This window comes from Medicago sativa, chromosome 2 (assembly GCF_051527215.1).
Source record: "Medicago sativa cultivar Bolivia chromosome 2, Bolivia_mono, whole genome shotgun sequence".
Taxonomy (NCBI): Eukaryota; Viridiplantae; Streptophyta; class Magnoliopsida; order Fabales; family Fabaceae; genus Medicago; species Medicago sativa.
In genome coordinates, this window is record NC_140750.1 from 72404160 (window position 1) to 72423773 (window position 19614).

Below are 19614 nucleotides of genomic sequence, written 5' to 3' on the forward strand. Positions count from 1 at the left end.
AAAAGTTGAATCTAGCAAAAGAGGATAGACTCTCACAACGTTGTGAACTTAAGATTTGAATCTCAGTTGTGAGAGGGGCTCACAATTAGTGTATGTTCAAAAATAAAAACAAAACTACAGGATTGAGTTATCAATAGATAAAAAAATTGAAGAAATTAATTATGGTTCGCCTGCATTATAGAGAGTGATATAGACTTATTGTTCTAAATTGTAGTGGATGTTGCAATATATGAAGCATAGGGGCGGATCTAGACGTGATGGTTAGGTGTGGCAACATTATAAAAGAAATTTTTTAGTGTACATTTGATTTATAATGCGATATATATTAGTAATGCGAAAATTAAACAGAAAAAGCACTATAGCGAAGTGGCTAAAGCAAGTTTGTTACATCTCTATGTCTTCAATTTGGACATCTATCACGACATACACATGTCGACATTGCTAATGTTTAATTTAAAGGACATTGAGTTTGAGTTTGCCAACATTTGTGTATAAAGTCAAATTTTGAGTTTGTAAACAGATTTGTATTCCGACAACCTCAAACATTTTTTTAAAATGTTGGAACACATTTTCATTTTTCGGCATCAACATTCTCAAACTTTGAGTTTGCCAAAACCTATGAAGCACAAATAGTTGATACGATACGACATCGATACGACGATACAGAAAAATTCCAAATTCAAGATACAATACGGTCGAAATACTTTAATGAAAAGTTAAATTTAAAATTAAATATACAAATACACAATATATAATTTTTTTTTGAACAAGTACAGAATATATAAATATAAGTTATATTGATAATAAAATGACAATTAGTCAATTAAATATATCTAAAAAAGAGAACATCACTCTTAGTCAAGTACATATATTCCAAAAAGAGAACATCATTATTGTTATACTATATCTCAAAAAGAACATCAATACTTACTGTGTCTATAAAGAGAATACCTTTCAACAAATTTGTCTATAAAAATGGTATATCGTTGTTGGTCCTTCAAAAAATGTATAGTTTGTTATATTATAATAAAAATGGAAAAAGAATATATACTCATAATTTTTAATCAAAATAAAAAATGTACGCAGTATCGCAATAAAAAGAATGAATAGTGCCCGTCTGAACGCTAGTTATGAATAATAGTTTTTCTAAAATTTTAATTTTGATTAAAATTATAGGTATAGTCGTATATGTATTTTGCACCTTCATATTGTAACACACACATAATTATTAATGGTGTGGTTTAGTTGATGAGTGATTTCTTCTAGGTGACGTTGGTCAGTGGTGGGTAACGCAACAGTGGATAGATCAGATAGGTGGAAACTAGAGGGAACAAGGAGAAAAGGGAGAACAATGGATTAGTGATTCTCTTTTGACTTATGCACGGGTTGCTTTGTCTATTATTGCAATGTTGTATGGTTACTGGTTAGATACCGTGTGACTCAACTTTGTTGTTGCTGCTCGGTGGGGGTGAAGGAATAAAACTGATGACAATTTTCAAAATTGATTCGTTATTGTTGTGAGTTTTGTTAATAATAATACTTTATGTTGACGTTGTGATACTTGCAAGGTGCAACAAATCTGAAGAGAAATTGCATGTCACAAACGATGGAAAATGGAAATAGAGAAAAAAAATTAATAGAATAATAATGGTGTTAACTTATAAAGGGATCGATGTTTGTCAATTATAGAAGAACTTAGTGAAGGTTAGTGTCTAGTACAAAACTAGAGAGGGTGTTTGTGTTATTTTGGGGAGGTGAGTCTAATTTTCCGTTTTTTATTTGATATAGGTACAATCAATCGAACGTAATCTTATTCAAGATGTTTCAGATACTAAATATTGGTACCTCACAGTCGTATCTAGTTGCATATTATATTAGTTCTATTTTTTTAGTTTTAAGATAGTTTATTATTAAGTGGCTCATGTCATTGATGGATTAAAATTGCTAAAATAGATATACATGTTTAAAAGATAATACATCATGGATCAAAATTGCACAAGAAAAATTGTTTATCACATGAACCAATTTGCTTGATTTTTGCCAATTTTAAAGGGCATTTTACATATAAGTGTAAAATTTGAGGTGTGAATGTTACCGTTAACGGTTAACAATCACGTCATATTGAATAACAACGGAAACCAACGGAAGGGAGAAACTGACAAATATTTAACAATTTTCAAGAGAGTGTTTGCTATTTATAAATTGTGTAACCAAAACATTATAAAATTAATAATATATGGACAATTTAATTATATTTTAAATTATAAAAGTAAATTCAATTATAAAAAACTTTATTCCAAAACAACCCCATTTTAAGAAGGAAAATGTGAAATTTACTTAACAAATTTTTAGAACATAAAATATTATATAATATAATGAGTTGCACAAATACAAGGAAAGTAAATGAAATTGGTTCTTTTGGCGCTAATAATACTACCTATTTCATTTGACGTTATTTAGATAGATTGATCTTCTTTTGTAACGACAGGTGTGTATATGAGCATAAAGGCATGCGAGCGAGGAAGGGATAAGTGGTTTCTCAAATAGTGAGTGTAATATAATTACAATTCCAGATGATTCAGTAAGTCTGCTTTATAAATTTGATTATACTCCAGATTACCTAACTTATTTTCGTAACCTAAGTTACTGAGTTCCAATAAACGTCTTTGTCAAGCTATGCTTTGCTGACATTGAAATTATCAGTTCATGCAAGGTTGTTGCGACACTGTCATATGAACCGTTAATGCTACTGATATGACTTTTTTAAACCTTGACACACGTAAAGAAAGAGTTTTCGCTTTTGACAAAACTTGAGACGAGGACTTCGAGTTTGATATGTTTGGCGATTACAAATTGGTCAGAATTTGTTTGTTCTTTAATCTATCGGTAAAACCTCTTGAGTTTACAATCTTCAGTTCTAAAACTATTTCTTGGAATTGAATTGATAATATCTCATACCCTTTGTTTTTTCTATTCCAATGAGAGGAAAACTCGTTGTGAATTCTCTTCATCGGACAATAAGTGGTACGGTGCAATGGTTTCAACCATGTTTGATGGCATTTGATCTAACCCTGTATATTCTCAATGAAGTTTTTTCTCCTTGAAATAATTAATTAGATTTCCAACTAAAAAGTTACTTTATATTATCTTTATGATAAATCTCAATTTACTTATAATTTATTTGGAATAAGGGTAAATTGATGCCTTATTCTATTTTAAAGGGTTAAATAAGTTTTTTGTCCCTAAAAATATAGAAAATTTTAATTTTAGTCTCTAAAAATAAAATGGGACGATCTCATTCTCACATATTTTTTCACTTTGTTTTTAGTCCCTAATGGATATAATTGTGACATGTTTTTGACATTTTTTTTAACATAACATGAACATACAATGGTTGAACATAATAGATGAACATAACATAGACACATCTACATTAACATAAAAGTGTGTTAATCTTAACATTAATATGAACATAAATTGGCCATTAGGGATCAAAAGCAATTTTTTTTTTGTGAGGATAAAAACATCCTACATTATTTATTAGGGACTAAAAATAAAAAATTGTTATATTTTTAGGGACGAAAAATGTATTTAACTATACTTTATATTATGCTCTTTTATTTTTTTTAAATTTAAAATATTCACAAGGGTAGTCATTGGTGGCCATAAGCACAGTCAAAGTGGATGATAGCCTAGGAGCTCATTCATAAGTCACCAATTTTTGTTTAATAATACATACATACATTTAAATATTTAGATGTGAACTAATTATTTTTAATATTATATATCAAATAATTAGAGGGTGACAATTTTTGAGCTCGTGTGTTCACAAAACTGTTTTTTATTTTACACATTTGTGAAAAAAATAAAAATAAATATCATAGAATAGATGACAAGAAATGAGAAAACAAATAAATAATTGACTTTATTGACATTTCCAGTCTAATTTCATAGTCGTAAATGATTTAATTTATAATTTATTCATAAAATAATAGAATGTTACTAAATTTTATGTGATTATTTATAAATAAATAAAAACTAATTCAATTATTGGACAAAAAATAGAAACATAATACATAAATATAATAAGATTTAAATTTGAGAATCTCTTTTGTATTTCTAACATATAATATTAATTCTCACATGACATGCATACCTCATAAAGACTTATTTAATACTTGAAGAATGAGTAACATATGTATTCTTTGAATGATATATTGTTGGTTGATGAATATAGTTGATGTTGTTGTTTGTGATCGAAATATATGATTCGAAAATTCATATTTAATATGCAAAGAAAGTGATAGGTATGTATTTTTATTAAATCTTTTGGTAATTTGTGCATGTAGTTGTTGATGGAAATGCATTATGTGTGATTTATATAACATTCAAATTTTGTTTTTAAAATTTAAATTTAATCAAATAATTTTTTATTTAATTAAAAAGCATCAAATCACCAAGGTTCTATAGGGTTCTAAAATTATTCTCTTTAATAATAATTGATTCAATTAAGGTGATATCAACTCACAACAACATTAAATGTTGTCATGGTTGTTTTCTTAGTAGGATTTGAGTTGTTTAATATTTAGTTCATTCCTTATCAACAAAAAGAATAAATTTAATAGTTCATATAGACTAAGGCTTTATGTTTTGAGAAAAATAGTTGGTATGTTATTTAATGTGTTTCTTGGGATGTTTCTTAAACTAATTTGTATTTTATTCATTGATATATCTATCTTTACTTTGACTGATTGTGTATTTATCAATTATTTTATATTTATATTTATATATAAATGGAATACATGATTTTTGACTAACTTTTTCACTTATAATTATACCCTTAAATAAATTTACTTAAAAAATATTATATTGTTGGGGTCATTCAAAAATATAAGAATTTTATATCACATTTGCTATATTATTGATATCATTGTAAAATATAAGTATAATGTGTTACAATATGGAAGTTCAAAATATATGTACCTTTAGTTTTAGTCAAAATCAAAACATAATTTCTTAAAAATTACTGTTCATAATTTATATGCATTATCGCATAAAAATAGTGGACAGACGGTCACTCCCCGTATGAATGCTAGTATATTATAATATATATTTTTTTTTCGTTTTTCTTATACTTTTAAAGAAAAAAAAGGATATTTCAAAAAAAGAAAAAAAAAGAATTAGAAATATCATTTTTCCTATTTTCATTTTAAAGAAAAAACAAAAATCAAAATAAAATAAAAAATCAGTATCCACGTGTATCGGTTTCCACCTTTGTATTCCAAGTGTATCTGAAATTTACCTGACAATTGTTATTTTTTTAAATAAAATTTAATCATTGGATACTCTTTTGATACGTATCGTGGCGTATCGATGCAAAATATGTAGCAAATATCGGTATTTCATCAATTTTAAAGTATTTGGGCTTCAAAAAAAAATGTTGACACTGTATTTTGGCAATCTGAAAATTTGACTTTGCCGAAATACATTAGAAATGTGTTCTAGCAAACTTTAGCTTATTGAAACACATCAAAAATATATTTTGAAAATAAATTTTGGATGAAGAGGAAGTATAATGCAAGGGGTAGGAGGTAAAATATTAGATTGTTTCTTTTTTCACCCTACTAGTTTCTCATATGTCATACACATTTTGAATTATACAATTCAAAAAGCTTAAAACACCCTCCAAAACCCTCTAATACACATTAAAACCCCACCAAAACACTTTATTGTTTTGTATTTAATAATTTGAATAGGGTGTACGAGAACGTCGGAGGGTGGAAAAAGAAGCAATCAAAATATTATTTGAGAATCCCTAAAAAAAATTATTTGAGAAGGAGATATCGATGCCCAAATTGGAACAACATGGGTTTATTGCAAATTGCAACTATAAAGCCCATTTTACCTCTTTTTTGTAGAAGAATAGGTGACGTTATTCTATCGTATTTTGAGCGTCATGAGCAATATATGGAGAAAAGCTTGAGCAGCACAATTTTTCTTGAAGTCCAACAAAACAAGTACTTTACGCCATGGTTGACACACAAAAAAAAAAAAAAACATTAAGTCAAGAAAGTTAGACACGTCAAAGCTTAGAAATTCAATTATGCATTTAGTGCCAGTTCCTCAAGCTATCATCATTTGGTCATGGAGTTCAAAGAAAAAAATGAAAGAGGAAATTATCCATTCTGCATGCACCTTTAAGGTCACTAGTCTTATTAATTGCAATTGATTTGATTGGTATGTGGGTGACTTATGACTTTGTATGTTCTTATTGTCAATTTTATCAACAAAAAAGTTGTTATTGTCAATATGTAGTGATTAACTTTATACAGTGTCATGTATGATGCGTCCTCTATAGTTTCTAGAAAAATAATCCAAATTGAAGTGATTATACTTGATTCATGTTTCGTCTGCTTATTGCCTCCACTCTTATCTAATTGGAAGATTCTTTTCTTTCCGTGATTTAAATGTCTCCGACAATGACAACAAAGGAAAATATTTGTAATATTGTTACTAATTTCAACTCCGTAAAGACGATGTTTCTGTAGTGCGTAAGGATCCAATCAACCTTATGTCTCATAAAAATACGAAAGTTAGTCAAATTGTGTGGGAAGTGAAATGGAAGATTATGAGATTTAAGAGGCTTGAGAAAGAGAGAGATGGAGAGAAGAGAAAGAAAATATAGGTAAAATAGATAGAAGATATGATGAGTGCTATTATGAAAATAATAGTGAAATATAAAAACATGGACACATATCCAAAGTGAGTTGTAGTATATATGGACACAAATGTGCCAACAAAAAAGAAAGTAGAAATGTTCTTTTTAGACAAATATTTCTACGGGGAAATACTTGTGTGACATTAATGTCACGGTGACATTAAATCTGGGCCACACATTGGGTGACATTAGATGTGTTGTGTGACCCAGATGCAATGACAATGACAATGTGTGGCCCAGATGCAATGGCACGGTGACATTAATGTCACCAAAGTGCCACCCATTTCTACACACGTGTTATCTTTTGGACATAATTGAGCATGTAACGACAAGGATGCACTTTTTAGCACCATTGCATAATGCATAATGTCAAAGATAAACTTTAAATGAGATACGACAGCTCTCTATTGCTATATTTTGGAATAAATGTGACTTCAAGTTCAAAGTTCATACCATCTTTGTGTGGGCGGTAGAGGGGAATAGAAACAAAGAAGAACAAGGATAAGCCGAAGATTATGACTAGCAATCATGATTCATGAAATAAATTTGATTAAACACGATGGAAAAGGTGCATGATTGCTTTCAATCTTGTATGATTATAATTTTGTTGGTCCATTTGTCATGTTCTTACTAGTATGTACAGCTTGAAGGTTGAACTTCACCTTTTAGCAATTTGGCACGAGCATATATGGACAATATGACATTTAGTGGAGAAGAACTACAACTACACAACAAATTATGTGTCTTTGTTGAGCATGCAATTCTTTCTTCTTTTTTTTTTCTCTTATGCCTGTTTCATGTTATAATATTCTATAAGTATTTTCTTTTTTTCTTTATCTTTCTATTGTTTTTGACCAATAAAATAAGAGAAAAAGAAAGTTGTAACAAAATTTGTCATCAAATTGTCGTATAATTACCATTACTCTATAATATAAAGAGGGTCTATCTAACATGGTCAAATAACTCTTTTCAAAATGAAGTAAGGAAAGAGAAAGAAAATATAGTGTTTTTACAAAGAGAAAGAAAATCTAGTTAAAAAATGCATTTTCCATTGTTTATATTTCTTAACGATATGAAAGGAAAGAGTCCTTACAATTTTTTATTTTGATAACCTTCAAATTACTTTAACAATAAAATTATGAAATATATAAAAAAAAAAAAAAGGATCATCTTCACCTTCATGAACCATTGGAACAATAATTATTACTCCATCCGTTTTAAAATGAGTGTCACTTTAGCCAAAAAAATTTGTTTCAAAATGAATGTCGCTTTACATTTCCAATACAACCTTAATTTTTTTCTTTCAACTTTACCCTCTCAAACTTTTCTCTCACACAATTTTCAATGCAACTTTAAGTTTGTCTTTTTCTAATAAAGTAAGGACAATTTAGTAAAAGCGTTATATCCAATGATTATTTCATTCCATTTCTTAATCTGTGTGCCAAAGCCTAAAGCGACACTCATTTTGAAACGGAAGGAGTACAATTTTCAATATGACTCATTGATGAAAGAAAAGTATATTGATCAATGAGAGGGTTCTTATAGAATTGTTGTTACATGAAAATGTACGGTTAAACTTACGAGTAATGCTAACAACTCTCTCTTTTGGACATTCTTTATAATACTTTCTCTTATTGGTTTAAATGATTATTAGTCTACACTTTGAAAATAGAACAAACACAACGTGATGGGACATGTGTTGGTTTCATTCAATAAGAGAGTGAGTGCTAGAGAGAGTGTTCAAAAGTGAGTGTTACTAGCATTTATCAAAACTTATATAGTAAATGAGAACAACTAACTAGTCTAATTAACTAGTTAGTCTAACTAAAACTAATATTTTATCTAAGAATCATGTTATCAACACTCATTTAATCACACTCTTTATACCATTTACTATCTTATTAAATAAAATACACGTGAGTCACGTAACCACTTTGAAAATATATTCCACATAAAATGGTGTGGCTCATGTATTTGAAGTTAAATAATAAAATAATTTATTTCTATTGAACTTTCGTTTTTAAAGTTCAAAGATATAATGTCTGCAAGTCCTAGCTCAACTGGTAAAATGCCGAAATTGTTAGGCCGGACGTCATGACCGGGGTTCGAATCCCGGCACCTCCACTTGTGTGTGTGTGAGTTTATAATGGCTTTGCCATTTCGTCTATCTACCAAAAAAAAAAGTTCAAAGATACATTACTTTTCTTTTGAAATTTCTTTTGAAAGACAAAGATACATTACTTAATAGTTAAAATTCGATAACCAATAGGGTTATTTGTTATTTTTTTTCTTCTAAATTCATATTTCCTCGTGAACAATGGAAAATGTGTAGCTCTTAAATCTTATATATTGTTTAATGAACTTAATTTCACTCTCAAAGATTATCTTTGTAAGATGAGATGATGTCGAAACACATATATGCATTCACATCACTTTGTGAAACCTGACAATGTGGGAGTTCAAGACTCATACTTCATTCAACATCCACACAATGTCTCCATGGTGATAGCAAAAGACTAATCTCCTCTCACCTTGGAACCAAGTAAAAACTGGCCAACACATGTTTTAACTCTGCGAATCAAATAGATATGGCAACAAAACTCGCCTCTGCCTAGACCCGGCCTCCCCGCCCCAAATTTAACGGGGGAAAACCGATTTAACTGGATGCGAGTGCGTGTGTGGGAGAAATATGGGTTTCTAATACGGGGGCGGGGCCGGGCCCGAGGGATGCTTATAATCTTATTTTCATAAGGACAACCCTATTTTAATATATTATTACTCTTTAGAAACATGTTGATTATAATTATTTTTCTCTTTTGAAAAAAGTTTATTAGATCTTTAATTATTAATTTCTTTTTGTTGCTATAAAAAAAATGAAAAAATATGCATTTTTAAAATATTTTATAAAAAATAGAGTTTTCAGGGGTGGGGCCGGGGCCAGGTGACCCGTCCACATTGGAGGCGGGATTGTGTGTTTAATTTTTAAACCCAATATGGTTTGGGTACGGGGCAGGGGCCGGAAGCGGGGGCGGTAATGCTTAAACCCACCCCCACCTCGCTGCCATGCCTAAAATCAAACCTTGGAGAACTAGGTCAACCTCCCGAGTCAAGCATTTCTTGATTATTTAACTATTGAGGTGGTAAAATTTGTTGGATTCATGTTCTTTGGAGAGACAAATCAAGTTACGAATGCTATGGCAAAGTGTGATTTTTCATTAGACTTTTTTTATGCAAGATTTATCATTAGACTTAGACATAAAAGTTTTTGAATTTAGTACTTCTTTTGTTTTTAATGCCTTATTATTAGATGTTTCCTCAGTTAATTTTACTATAAATTTTTAGTTTATTTTTCCTTGAGGCATAGCCTTTTTTATTGAACAAGAAGAAGAAAAAAAATCAACCAACGATTTAGGACACACAAATGCGAATAGAGGAAGGAAACATTCACATGAAATATGTGATCACTGGTGATGTAATACAACAAATCGTATATTTATTATCAACAGCAAAAAATTGACAACTAATTTAAAGCAAAAAAAAAATCAACATCACGACAACAAATTATTCCTAATGACCCCAAAATACCAAGAATAAAGAATGCAAACTAAAAGTTTACATACATCTAATTCTACAATGCGCAAGTGACATACGTCTTCCATCATGCACAAATTAACTTTCGCTATTTGATCAATAAAACATACTATTAGACTTATTGATCCAATAATGAAAAATAAACTTGTACATAATACAAAACTATTTTACTTGTGCATATTAAACAAAGCTCGCAATCGTATATACACACATTTACAAGAAATCATTTATGTCCAAAGTACTCTCTGGAATTTCGAACTTGAATATGTCACTGCAATATGTATCCCTCTCTTCCTCTGTGCAGCTATTCACATATGTTGATGATGGTGTTGGTGTTGTCGATAAAGGAGTAGTCGATATAACCGATTCATATCCCATACTGTTTTTGTTTCCATCATTATTTAGGCAATGAAACAATTCTGAATATTGTTTAGAAATCAAATCCTCTCCAAAATAACAAGGATTTGTATTTTCAGCTGAACTTGAGCAACTCATGTTTCCTAATAAGCCATTATTCACATTGTGAGTTTGAGTTGGTATTTGAAATTGATCTTGATTGTAAACTTGATTTTGCACTTGTTGTTGAGTACCATTAGCAACATTATTGATTTGTTGTTGATTCTGTGAACCCAAATTTATGTTGTTGTTTAATAATGTCGCCGTTGCAGCTAGCTTTAACAATTCAGGGTTCATCAAAGCTTGAGCACCACCTAATAAGTTCAGAAATGATGGGTTCATTGGGTTGGTTCCTCCTAATAAAGCTGATCTGAGAATATTAATGGAGGACATGTCAAATAGATGATCGAGACGTGGAGTATGCGTAACAGGATCAATTCCACTTCGAAGTAGTCTTTTCCTAATGTGTGTGTTCCAGTAGTTCTTTATTTCATTGTCTGTTCTTCCGGGTAATCTAGCAGCTATAGCAGACCACCTATAATGTTCATGTTCATGGTAAACAATAAAAGCACTTAGCATAAAGTCTTTAAACAACAAAAACAACAAGTTAAAACTTTTTCACACTAGAAAATTGGTTAAATATATGGATATAAGAAGTTAATCATGTATTTTTATTTTACATAAAGAAATTTAGGACAAGTGAGACACATTCTACACAATAGACTAAGGAAAATTATTAACCTCTACAAGGTTAATGATAAAATTATCGTACTGATCACCTATAGCGGCCGCAGGTGATCAGTACAAATGGATATATTGGTACCAACATCATGCAGCCGCTGAAGAGAATCCAAATCGATATATTTTTCTACTATTAGAAAAATTTAGGACGCTTTCATTCCAATTAAAATTTGATGGACACACGTACTTGTTTCCCAAGACACTGTGGAGCTGAATAATACTCTCTTCTTCTTCAAAGGAGAACCTTCCTCTCTTGATATCAGGTCTCAAATAGTTTGTCCATCGAAGGCGACAACTCTTGCCACACCTTTGAAGACCTGTAATAATATTCAAGCAAAACAAGTTCATTAGAAACTAATTACAGTACATTAAAGAAGAAGTAAGTAATTAAATTAAATTGATATAATTCGTACCAGCATTTTTGGGGAGGTTGCGCCAATTTCCAGGTCCATGAGTATTAATGTAGTTGATAAGCATGAGATCTTCTTCTTGTGTCCATGGACCTTTTTTGAGTCCACTTTTATCACAACAAGGTGTTCTTCCCATATTTCACAAAGCTAGAAGATGAATATATTTTTATGAATTTCAATAGGTATAGTTGAAAAGTGCACTCTAAGAAACCAAAAATAGAAAGAGGAAAGTAAACTTTTTGTTTGTTCTAAAGTAAAGTAAGATGACCTTGTTTTTATAGACAGAAGAAATGAAGGCTATATGTTTGAAGTCAAAAGGATTTGGTGCCGTCCATATGCAACGTATTTCAACCATGGATACAGAATATGATCTTGTACTTTACATTATCAATGATGCACATTTTTGTATTTATTTGATAATATATGCATGGTATATACGTATGCAATACTTGCATACAGTATATTGAACAATATGGACCCCCCAGCACACATTTAACGATGGGATACAGCATCAAAACTGAATAATAGTGTTTTTTTTTTTTTTTTTAAATTCAAAAGTGGGTAATATAATTTTAATTATTTTTTATGTCCCGGAAAGAAGAATATTTCATGTGATAATTCCAAGAGCCTCGAATTATTTAAAACCACAAAAAGGGCCTTTTCACTTACTCTGTTGAAACATAATTAATTTACACTAGCTACATGGAAAAAAAGTTAGTTAATATAATTATTGTGGTGCATCATGGCTTACATATGATAATGGCACATTTTGAAAGCCACCAATATATGAAAAATCCATAAAATAAAATCTTTACAAAGCAATAGCACAACCACAAATATATATATATATATAACTAAAAAATTTCGTGGTTCGACACTTCATACACAATCTCAACAAAAATATTTTATATTATTATGCACGGACAAAATTGCAAACCCTGAACTCTTCATACAATCACAACTTTTATAAGGACAAAATTGCAAACCTCTCGATTACAATTTTTGCATGGAAAAATTGCAAACCCTCATATGACACAAACCCTCATACATCCAAGATATTAGAGATGTTATGGTGAAGAAAACTTAAACTAACTCTTCATATTTATTATAATAACACTTTACCTCTTTTTTCTTTACACCAATAAATACGAAACTTGGATGAGTATCCACTTTAACCCAACACATTGGTCATGGAAATCTTAATAAAATCGATAACAAATTATAAGATTGGGAAGGGTATAGAAAGAAATTGAGAAAATCATGAATTAATTGATGAAATCATGAAAAGTGGTTCTTTCAAAAAAATTGAGAGAGTGACCCAATTAAGAAAAATTGACAATTAGATTGGTTTTAGAGGTGTCTTTCAACTCAGCCACATAAGTTTCTCCCACAACTCAGACATGTCTTGCTAGCTGATGCTTTAGAGGGTGATTGTCATGAAAATTTTCTCAAGTTTTCTCCATTTTTAATTTTCACCATTAAAACCCACTAACCATTTTTCTTTATAATTTAACACTCATTTTCTCTCTCATATTTGATGGTTGAGATTTCAATGGAGAAAACTTGAGAAAAATTTCAATGGAGAGAATCCAAATCCGATTGGCATCCATCAAATTTGCTTTTCTTATGTTACCTTTAATAAAGAGAACTTATAAAAAAATTGCTTGTTTGTCAATATGTGATTCGATGTATCTCACCCAATACGAATCATAAAGTAGAAGGAAAATGATGTTAGAAGTTTTGTAACTTCCTTCACAATAACTAAGAGTTTTGGTAATAATTGTCCTAAAACATTTTTTAAGGAAACAAAAATCGAAACTTCATATTGAAAACCATAACTTTTAAACATTTAAAAAGTTGAATACATATTTTCTTACCATTTTTTAAAAGAATATAATTCTATGTTAGTTTTTTTTTTTTGAAGAAATAATTCTATGTTAGTTTTCTTAACAAGTACTCTAGATGTACTCCCTCCGGTCCTTATTATAAGAAACAATTGACTTTTTTGGTTCATAGAATAATTAATGTATCTTGTTACAAATATAGACTAGATACATCACTTATACAATGAACCTAAAAAGTCAACTTTTTCTTATATTAAGGACTGGAGGGAGTACTTTTTAGTATTTCCTAACTAAAAATTATTTTTCTAACAAAAATGTTTGCTTTTTAAAAAAGAAAAACTAGTAGTAAAATGTTTGAGTTCGTAGTCAATAAATTGCATCCGAGTTGTAGAGGGGTTGACCTTTTTCATCGAAAAACTAAAAATGATAAGGTTGACCATGTAAGTTTTACATATGTCTCACGGCAAGGATGGACGGTAATGGTTGTTCGGTTCCCATATCAAACATTTGGAAAAAATGGGCTATGCACTTGTTTTTTGATAGTAACAATTAGGATGGTTCAATTTTTATCCATTGTTAATTTGGATAGCATTTAAAAAAAGTCTTCTTCAAAATAGAAATGTATATTTCTAATTTTAAAAATAATATAATTTTCATTTGTTAAACTTGAGAATAAATTTTTTAGAAAAAAATAAGATTAAGCGATTTTTTTTTGTTTTGAAGGATGATTAAGCGATTTTATTCACTTAAATTAAAGATTTTTCAACTTTAATTTCAATCATTTTTTCCAAAATTTTTAGTCTCTATCTTTTATAAAAATAATATTTTTTAATCTCAATTGAGGGACCAAAAACGTTCATTTTTATGAAAAGATAGGACTAAAAATAAAAGGGTATGTTTATATGAAAGCGCTCAATGTTAGATTGCACATGTTTAAAATCTCTGGAAACTCATGAAATAAAATTTCAACTTTTATATTTGGACACTTTTAAATTTAATCCCTCACTAAATATCTTTTTTATCCTCTTATTTTCTTTAGGCCCAGCAATGTGCAAGTGCAACAAGGCCTTTGGCATATGGCTTCGAACTTAGAGGGGTTCCAAAATTTGAAGGAAAAAAAAAATGTATCTATGAACAAAATCCATCACTAAATGTCATTTTTCAGTAGGTAAAAGTTCGGAAGACAACGATTTTACTGTCAATTATGCATTGTCCATAGGGAAATGTTTATTTGTCTTTAGGTAAAAAACATTTTTGAACCAATTGCTCACATGTTTAACTATAAATTAGTTCTTTGTCACTAAATGCGGTGTTAAATTTTTTCCCAATTATTTTAAAATGAAAATTGTCAAAACTATAACAGGACCTCTGAATTGTCGAAGACTCTCTTTCTATTACATCACCAATGTATTACATATATCACATCACTCTTTCTATTTATTTATATCTCATGGTGTCGTTGACGTGTTTGCATGTCCACCAAATATTTTTTTTTCATAAAACTTTGTTCGTGAAAGTTAACATCAAAAATAAAAATTTAGAGTTATCCCTTTTGTAGAGTTTTAGTAGTAATTACTTACCTATCACCTTTGTTTTGTGAAAATCATGCTACATCCATTGCTATTAATGGAAATATATACTTCATTTGTCCTAAAATATATGACGGAAAATTTCTATAAAAATAGTAGGAAGAAGATTATTTTTACCGCACTATCATTATTCGTTATCGTGTTCACTTTTACCATAAATACAAAGTAGAAAATGATATTGAATTAGAAGTGTTGTAATTAATGTTGCATTTAAAATTGATTTTGATAATGATTAGTCATTTTGGGATTATTTTTTAAAACGAGTCATTTATTTTAGGACGGAGAGAGTGTCATTTAAATTGGTATTTTTCTATAAAAAGGGTTCTTTTTATATTTTCTATAAAGAGTTTTTCTAAGGGCTCTTGTTAGAGTGTAAACATATACTATATGCAAATAACCTTATATGTGAACACTCTAACAGTGTATATGGAATTAGTAATAGTGTTTTGAAGTTTTTTTAAAAGTGAAACTCATATACGATATATTTTTAGACCAGGGCTGTCTCAGTTGTAATTTCGAAAATTTTCATTTAAAAAATATTGGAAAAAATTGAACACCGCTTATAATTACAAACATCTATGTTGCAGTTAAATATATAAGAAATGGTTCAAACATGACTTTTACCTACAGACAAATAGATATTTACTTATGGATAACGTATAACCGACAATAAAATTATTGTATTTCAAACTTTTACCTACGGAAAAACACATTTAGTGACGGATTTTGTCCGTGGGTACAAGTGTTTTTTCCTTTTGTTTTTTAAATTTTGACACCCCCTAAGTTTGAGGCTCTGTGAGAAGGGCCTTGTTGCGCTTGCACAAGACCGGCCAGTCATGGTTTAAAAGTGAGAAATTGTAGATTCAAGTTCATGTCAAAATATATCAAATACAGGGATGGCCCTGAGGGTGGGCGGAAGGGACAACAATCCAGTGTACCATTATTTTAAGGGCATCAAAATTATTATTTTTACTTAGTAGTTAGGGTTATATAGATATATTTCTTTTAATTCGGTTTGATTAATTATATTGTAAATATATTTTTAGAGAACTTTGATTATGCATGATTCTTTTGCAAATGAAGAAGAAAAATATTGAAATATTTAAAAGGGGACATTTTATTGTTTTGCCCAAAGTACTATCAGAGCTATATTTATATTTACATGTTGCATTGAATTTTAAAAACAACAAATAAATAACAACATGTTTTTCAACATTGAAAAATGAATGAACAAAGGAGTATATGCTTCACAAAAAAAGAAATAATACAAACTCACGTCCAAGAAGATTGGGGTTTATGATGTGTCAACCCGCTACGTATGTTCGCGTTTCTGGACACATGTCCATTTTTAAGCGGACAAATTTTTTTGAAATGAAACTTTAAAACTAGGGTATATGATTTGTAAAAAAAAAAAAAAAAAAACTAGGGCATATGACATGTGTTACATTCTTATTCCACATATGAAGTCAACGATTCCCTTTACACTGTTCAAGTGTTCACATATAAGCTTTTGCATCAAACAATTTTCAGGTTGCTTCTTCTATTTTAGCATCCGCAGCAATATATTCAAAAGCCATTGAAAATCAGGTGGCAAATTTCATCAACTCTTTATCTAACACTGTGTGATATATAAGTCAAATGCTTTTTTAAGTTCATTATCACTTCTTAGCTTTTGTTTTTTTCTTCAAAAAATAAGTATTATATTACCTTTGAGATCTCAAACGATTGTTGTTCATGTTTTGTAAGTTACAACAAAGCACAATTCACTCTGATGTCATCACTTTCAAGTTGTTGCTTGCTAAATGTGAAGTCCTTGTAGTAACTCACTGTAGACAAGCTGGACTTTTTGCCACGTATATATGCAAAGAGAATAGTCCAGAAGAGGAATATATAATATTATTTCTTTAATTTGTTGAGCTTAATAGTCTTTCACTCTTTCTGTGTAACAGTTTTGTACTGCCAACAATTTTGTCTAACATTCAATAAATGATCAATTTTATTTTTATTTTTTAGGGTTTGTCTAACATGTGCAATACGTTAAAGCAACTAAAAGTAGCATGCTTTATTGAAAACAATAATTATTTATCAAAAAGTTATATATTTAATACAAAACATATAAGTTTTTTTTTTTGAGAAATACAAAACTTAATGCAAAGTTATTATTTTAAACTTTTTAACATTTATAAATTTGCACATGATAGAAAACCATTTTTTGTATCATAACATCAATTTTAAAATATCATTATAAGAGTGGGGTCATCTGACAAAATATTATAATAGTCCTTTTCGTCAATGAATTTGTAACGATTAGCCATAATAATCTCTAAATATAATATAGCAAAACAACAAAATAGTCTCTTATTGTGTATTCCGTTAAACAAAATAGTCTCTAATGTTAAAATGATTTCTTTAACGCCATGGCCTTATAGCTCTTGGAGGGTTGAACTGTGGTCGGTTAACGCATGGAGAGTTGAAACGGGCGAACATGCATGCAAGATGTAAATATTTCTTGATAAAAAAACAGGAGCACTTGTTCTCTACAGAGACTATTTTGACTAACGTAGTACACATGTCAGAGACTATTATAATTAATTTAGCTATATTGAGAGACTATTGTGATTACTCGTTAAACATTTAGATATAAAAATAACTATTTGGCTAATTTTATTGTTTGTTAGGGTAAAATAGTTTTTTAGTGACATTGCATACTTTCACTAATTAGTTTGTGGTGTTGAACAATATAAATATTTTGCAATTATTTATAATATAATTTATTTAATTGACCTCCTTTTTATCCCATCAATTAATTTTTGGTTTTTTATTTTTCCCTCTTCTCGGTCTCTTTTATGTAAATAGAAGTAATTTTTCATTTGTTCGTAGTTCATAAAAAAAATAATTATAAGGTGGTTGTCCTTTTTTTTTTTTTCTTTCCAAGGGCTACTAAAAAATTTCTAAATAATTAAAAATCCAATCTTTTTAGGATATTGGTAAAATTACATATGTGATTTCTTAACTTAATTTCAGATAACCAGTCATTTATCTTTTCTTCATGTGTCATTTTTCTCCTTTTAGTCCATCGTGTGATGAGTTTTCAAGTTACAAATTTTAGATTTATATGCAAATTTGAGTGAAGGACCGTATATTTGAAGACCAACATCTCATAGGGAAATTAAACAATGAAATTGAATTTTGAAAATTCACATGCATCCAGATCAAATGGAGAAAAATGTTGTGGAAAAAAGATAAAGGATCAAATCAACATCTCAAATTAAGTTAAGCGATTACAAATGTAATTTTTCATTGAATTATAATGTTCAACTTGAAGTTTAAAATAGAATATATTGAAAAGTTAATATTGAATTAAAAAAGATTAAACAAAACAAATTAGAATATTAATGTTCTTTTTTTATGTATTAACCCTCCGGTTTAAATGGAAAAGGGTTTCAGTTATTAATCCATTGTTTAGCCGAGAAATAAGTAAAGTTTGATCAATAATTGTTTATAAATCAAGTCAAATTCTTTTGAACAATTTGTCCTTTGGTGAACTATATTAACCACTTGTGCTCAATTATTTGTTTAGGTTACGAAACTCTATTTGTTCTACGAAAAGCTCGTTGAGGAAAATATTTAGGCAGAAGTGGGTGAGGGATGAAGATTAATTTGAATATAAAATTTTATCATGGAGATATGCAGGTTCGAGTATGAAAAATCAACTTATTGCGCTAAAAAATGAGATGAGTGGGTTGAGGGAGTGGATACCATAAGGGGTGAGGTTTAGAATTATTTCGAACCATATTTTGCAATTAATACTAGGCAGCTCTTTCATGAAGATGATGATTTATTGCTTAGTAGAGTCATCCATGGAAGAAGATGTTGGGGATAATCTTATGTGATTGCAAGAAAACTAAAAATAAACAAATGTGTGCAATTGATGTACATGATAAGTGCCATTCTTATGATTAGTTTCCTTATTTTGTTTATTATCAAAATTAGTTTCTCTGTTTAACTGCACTCTCCTTACACTGTTTCTCTGTTATTATCCTTGCCAGTTCTGTCCTTAAATATTTTGTTATTATTTGAACAGGAGGAGTATGACCGGCAGCTTGCCGAGGCTATTTCTAATGGGTCTACTGTTGATTATTCTTTGACCTTCAACACTTGGAAAAAAGTTGCTGGAGACAAGAAGAAGGGAAAGCTATACGGTCTTGGTAACTTGGCTGCTAACTACCGGAAGGGTAGTGTTGCATCAACCCTAAGACTAACCCTCAATCATGGTGAAGGGTCCTCCCAGCAGCCTGAGCTGACGCCAGAGATGCGGGAGCTTA

General features: G+C 29.7%; 1 protein-coding gene and 1 pseudogene across 1 annotated transcript; one reads left to right on the plus strand and one right to left on the minus strand.

The window, feature by feature from the left end:
- The window catches only part of LOC146950433 (uncharacterized), a 66932-nt pseudogene that overhangs the window by 17278 nt on the left and 30040 nt on the right, over positions 1 to 19614 (plus strand).
- Positions 10283 to 12157, minus strand: LOC146950436 (transcription factor MYB41-like). The gene is made up of 3 exons (XM_085746358.1): positions 11860 to 12157; positions 11634 to 11763; positions 10283 to 11240 (listed from the first exon to the last, which is right to left on the minus strand). Exons 1-3 carry the CDS (start codon positions 11990 to 11992, stop codon positions 10523 to 10525), a joined length of 981 nt encoding a protein of 326 aa, XP_085602484.1. The 5' UTR covers positions 11993 to 12157; the 3' UTR covers positions 10283 to 10522.

What these genes read in the sequence shown, in the direction of transcription:
- LOC146950436 (XM_085746358.1), bottom strand. Translation starts at nt 11,992, where the DNA reads ATGGGAAGAACACCTTGTTGTGATAAAAGTGGACTCAAAAAAGGTCCA. An exon ending in CAACCTCCCCAAAAATGCTG is followed by an intron (nt 11,764 to 11,859) that starts GTACGAATTATA and finishes ATATTATTACAG; the next exon opens with GTCTTCAAAGGTGTGGCAAG. An exon ending in CACAGTGTCTTGGGAAACAA is followed by an intron (nt 11,241 to 11,633) that starts GTACGTGTGTCC and finishes TGAACATTATAG; the next exon opens with GTGGTCTGCTATAGCTGCTA.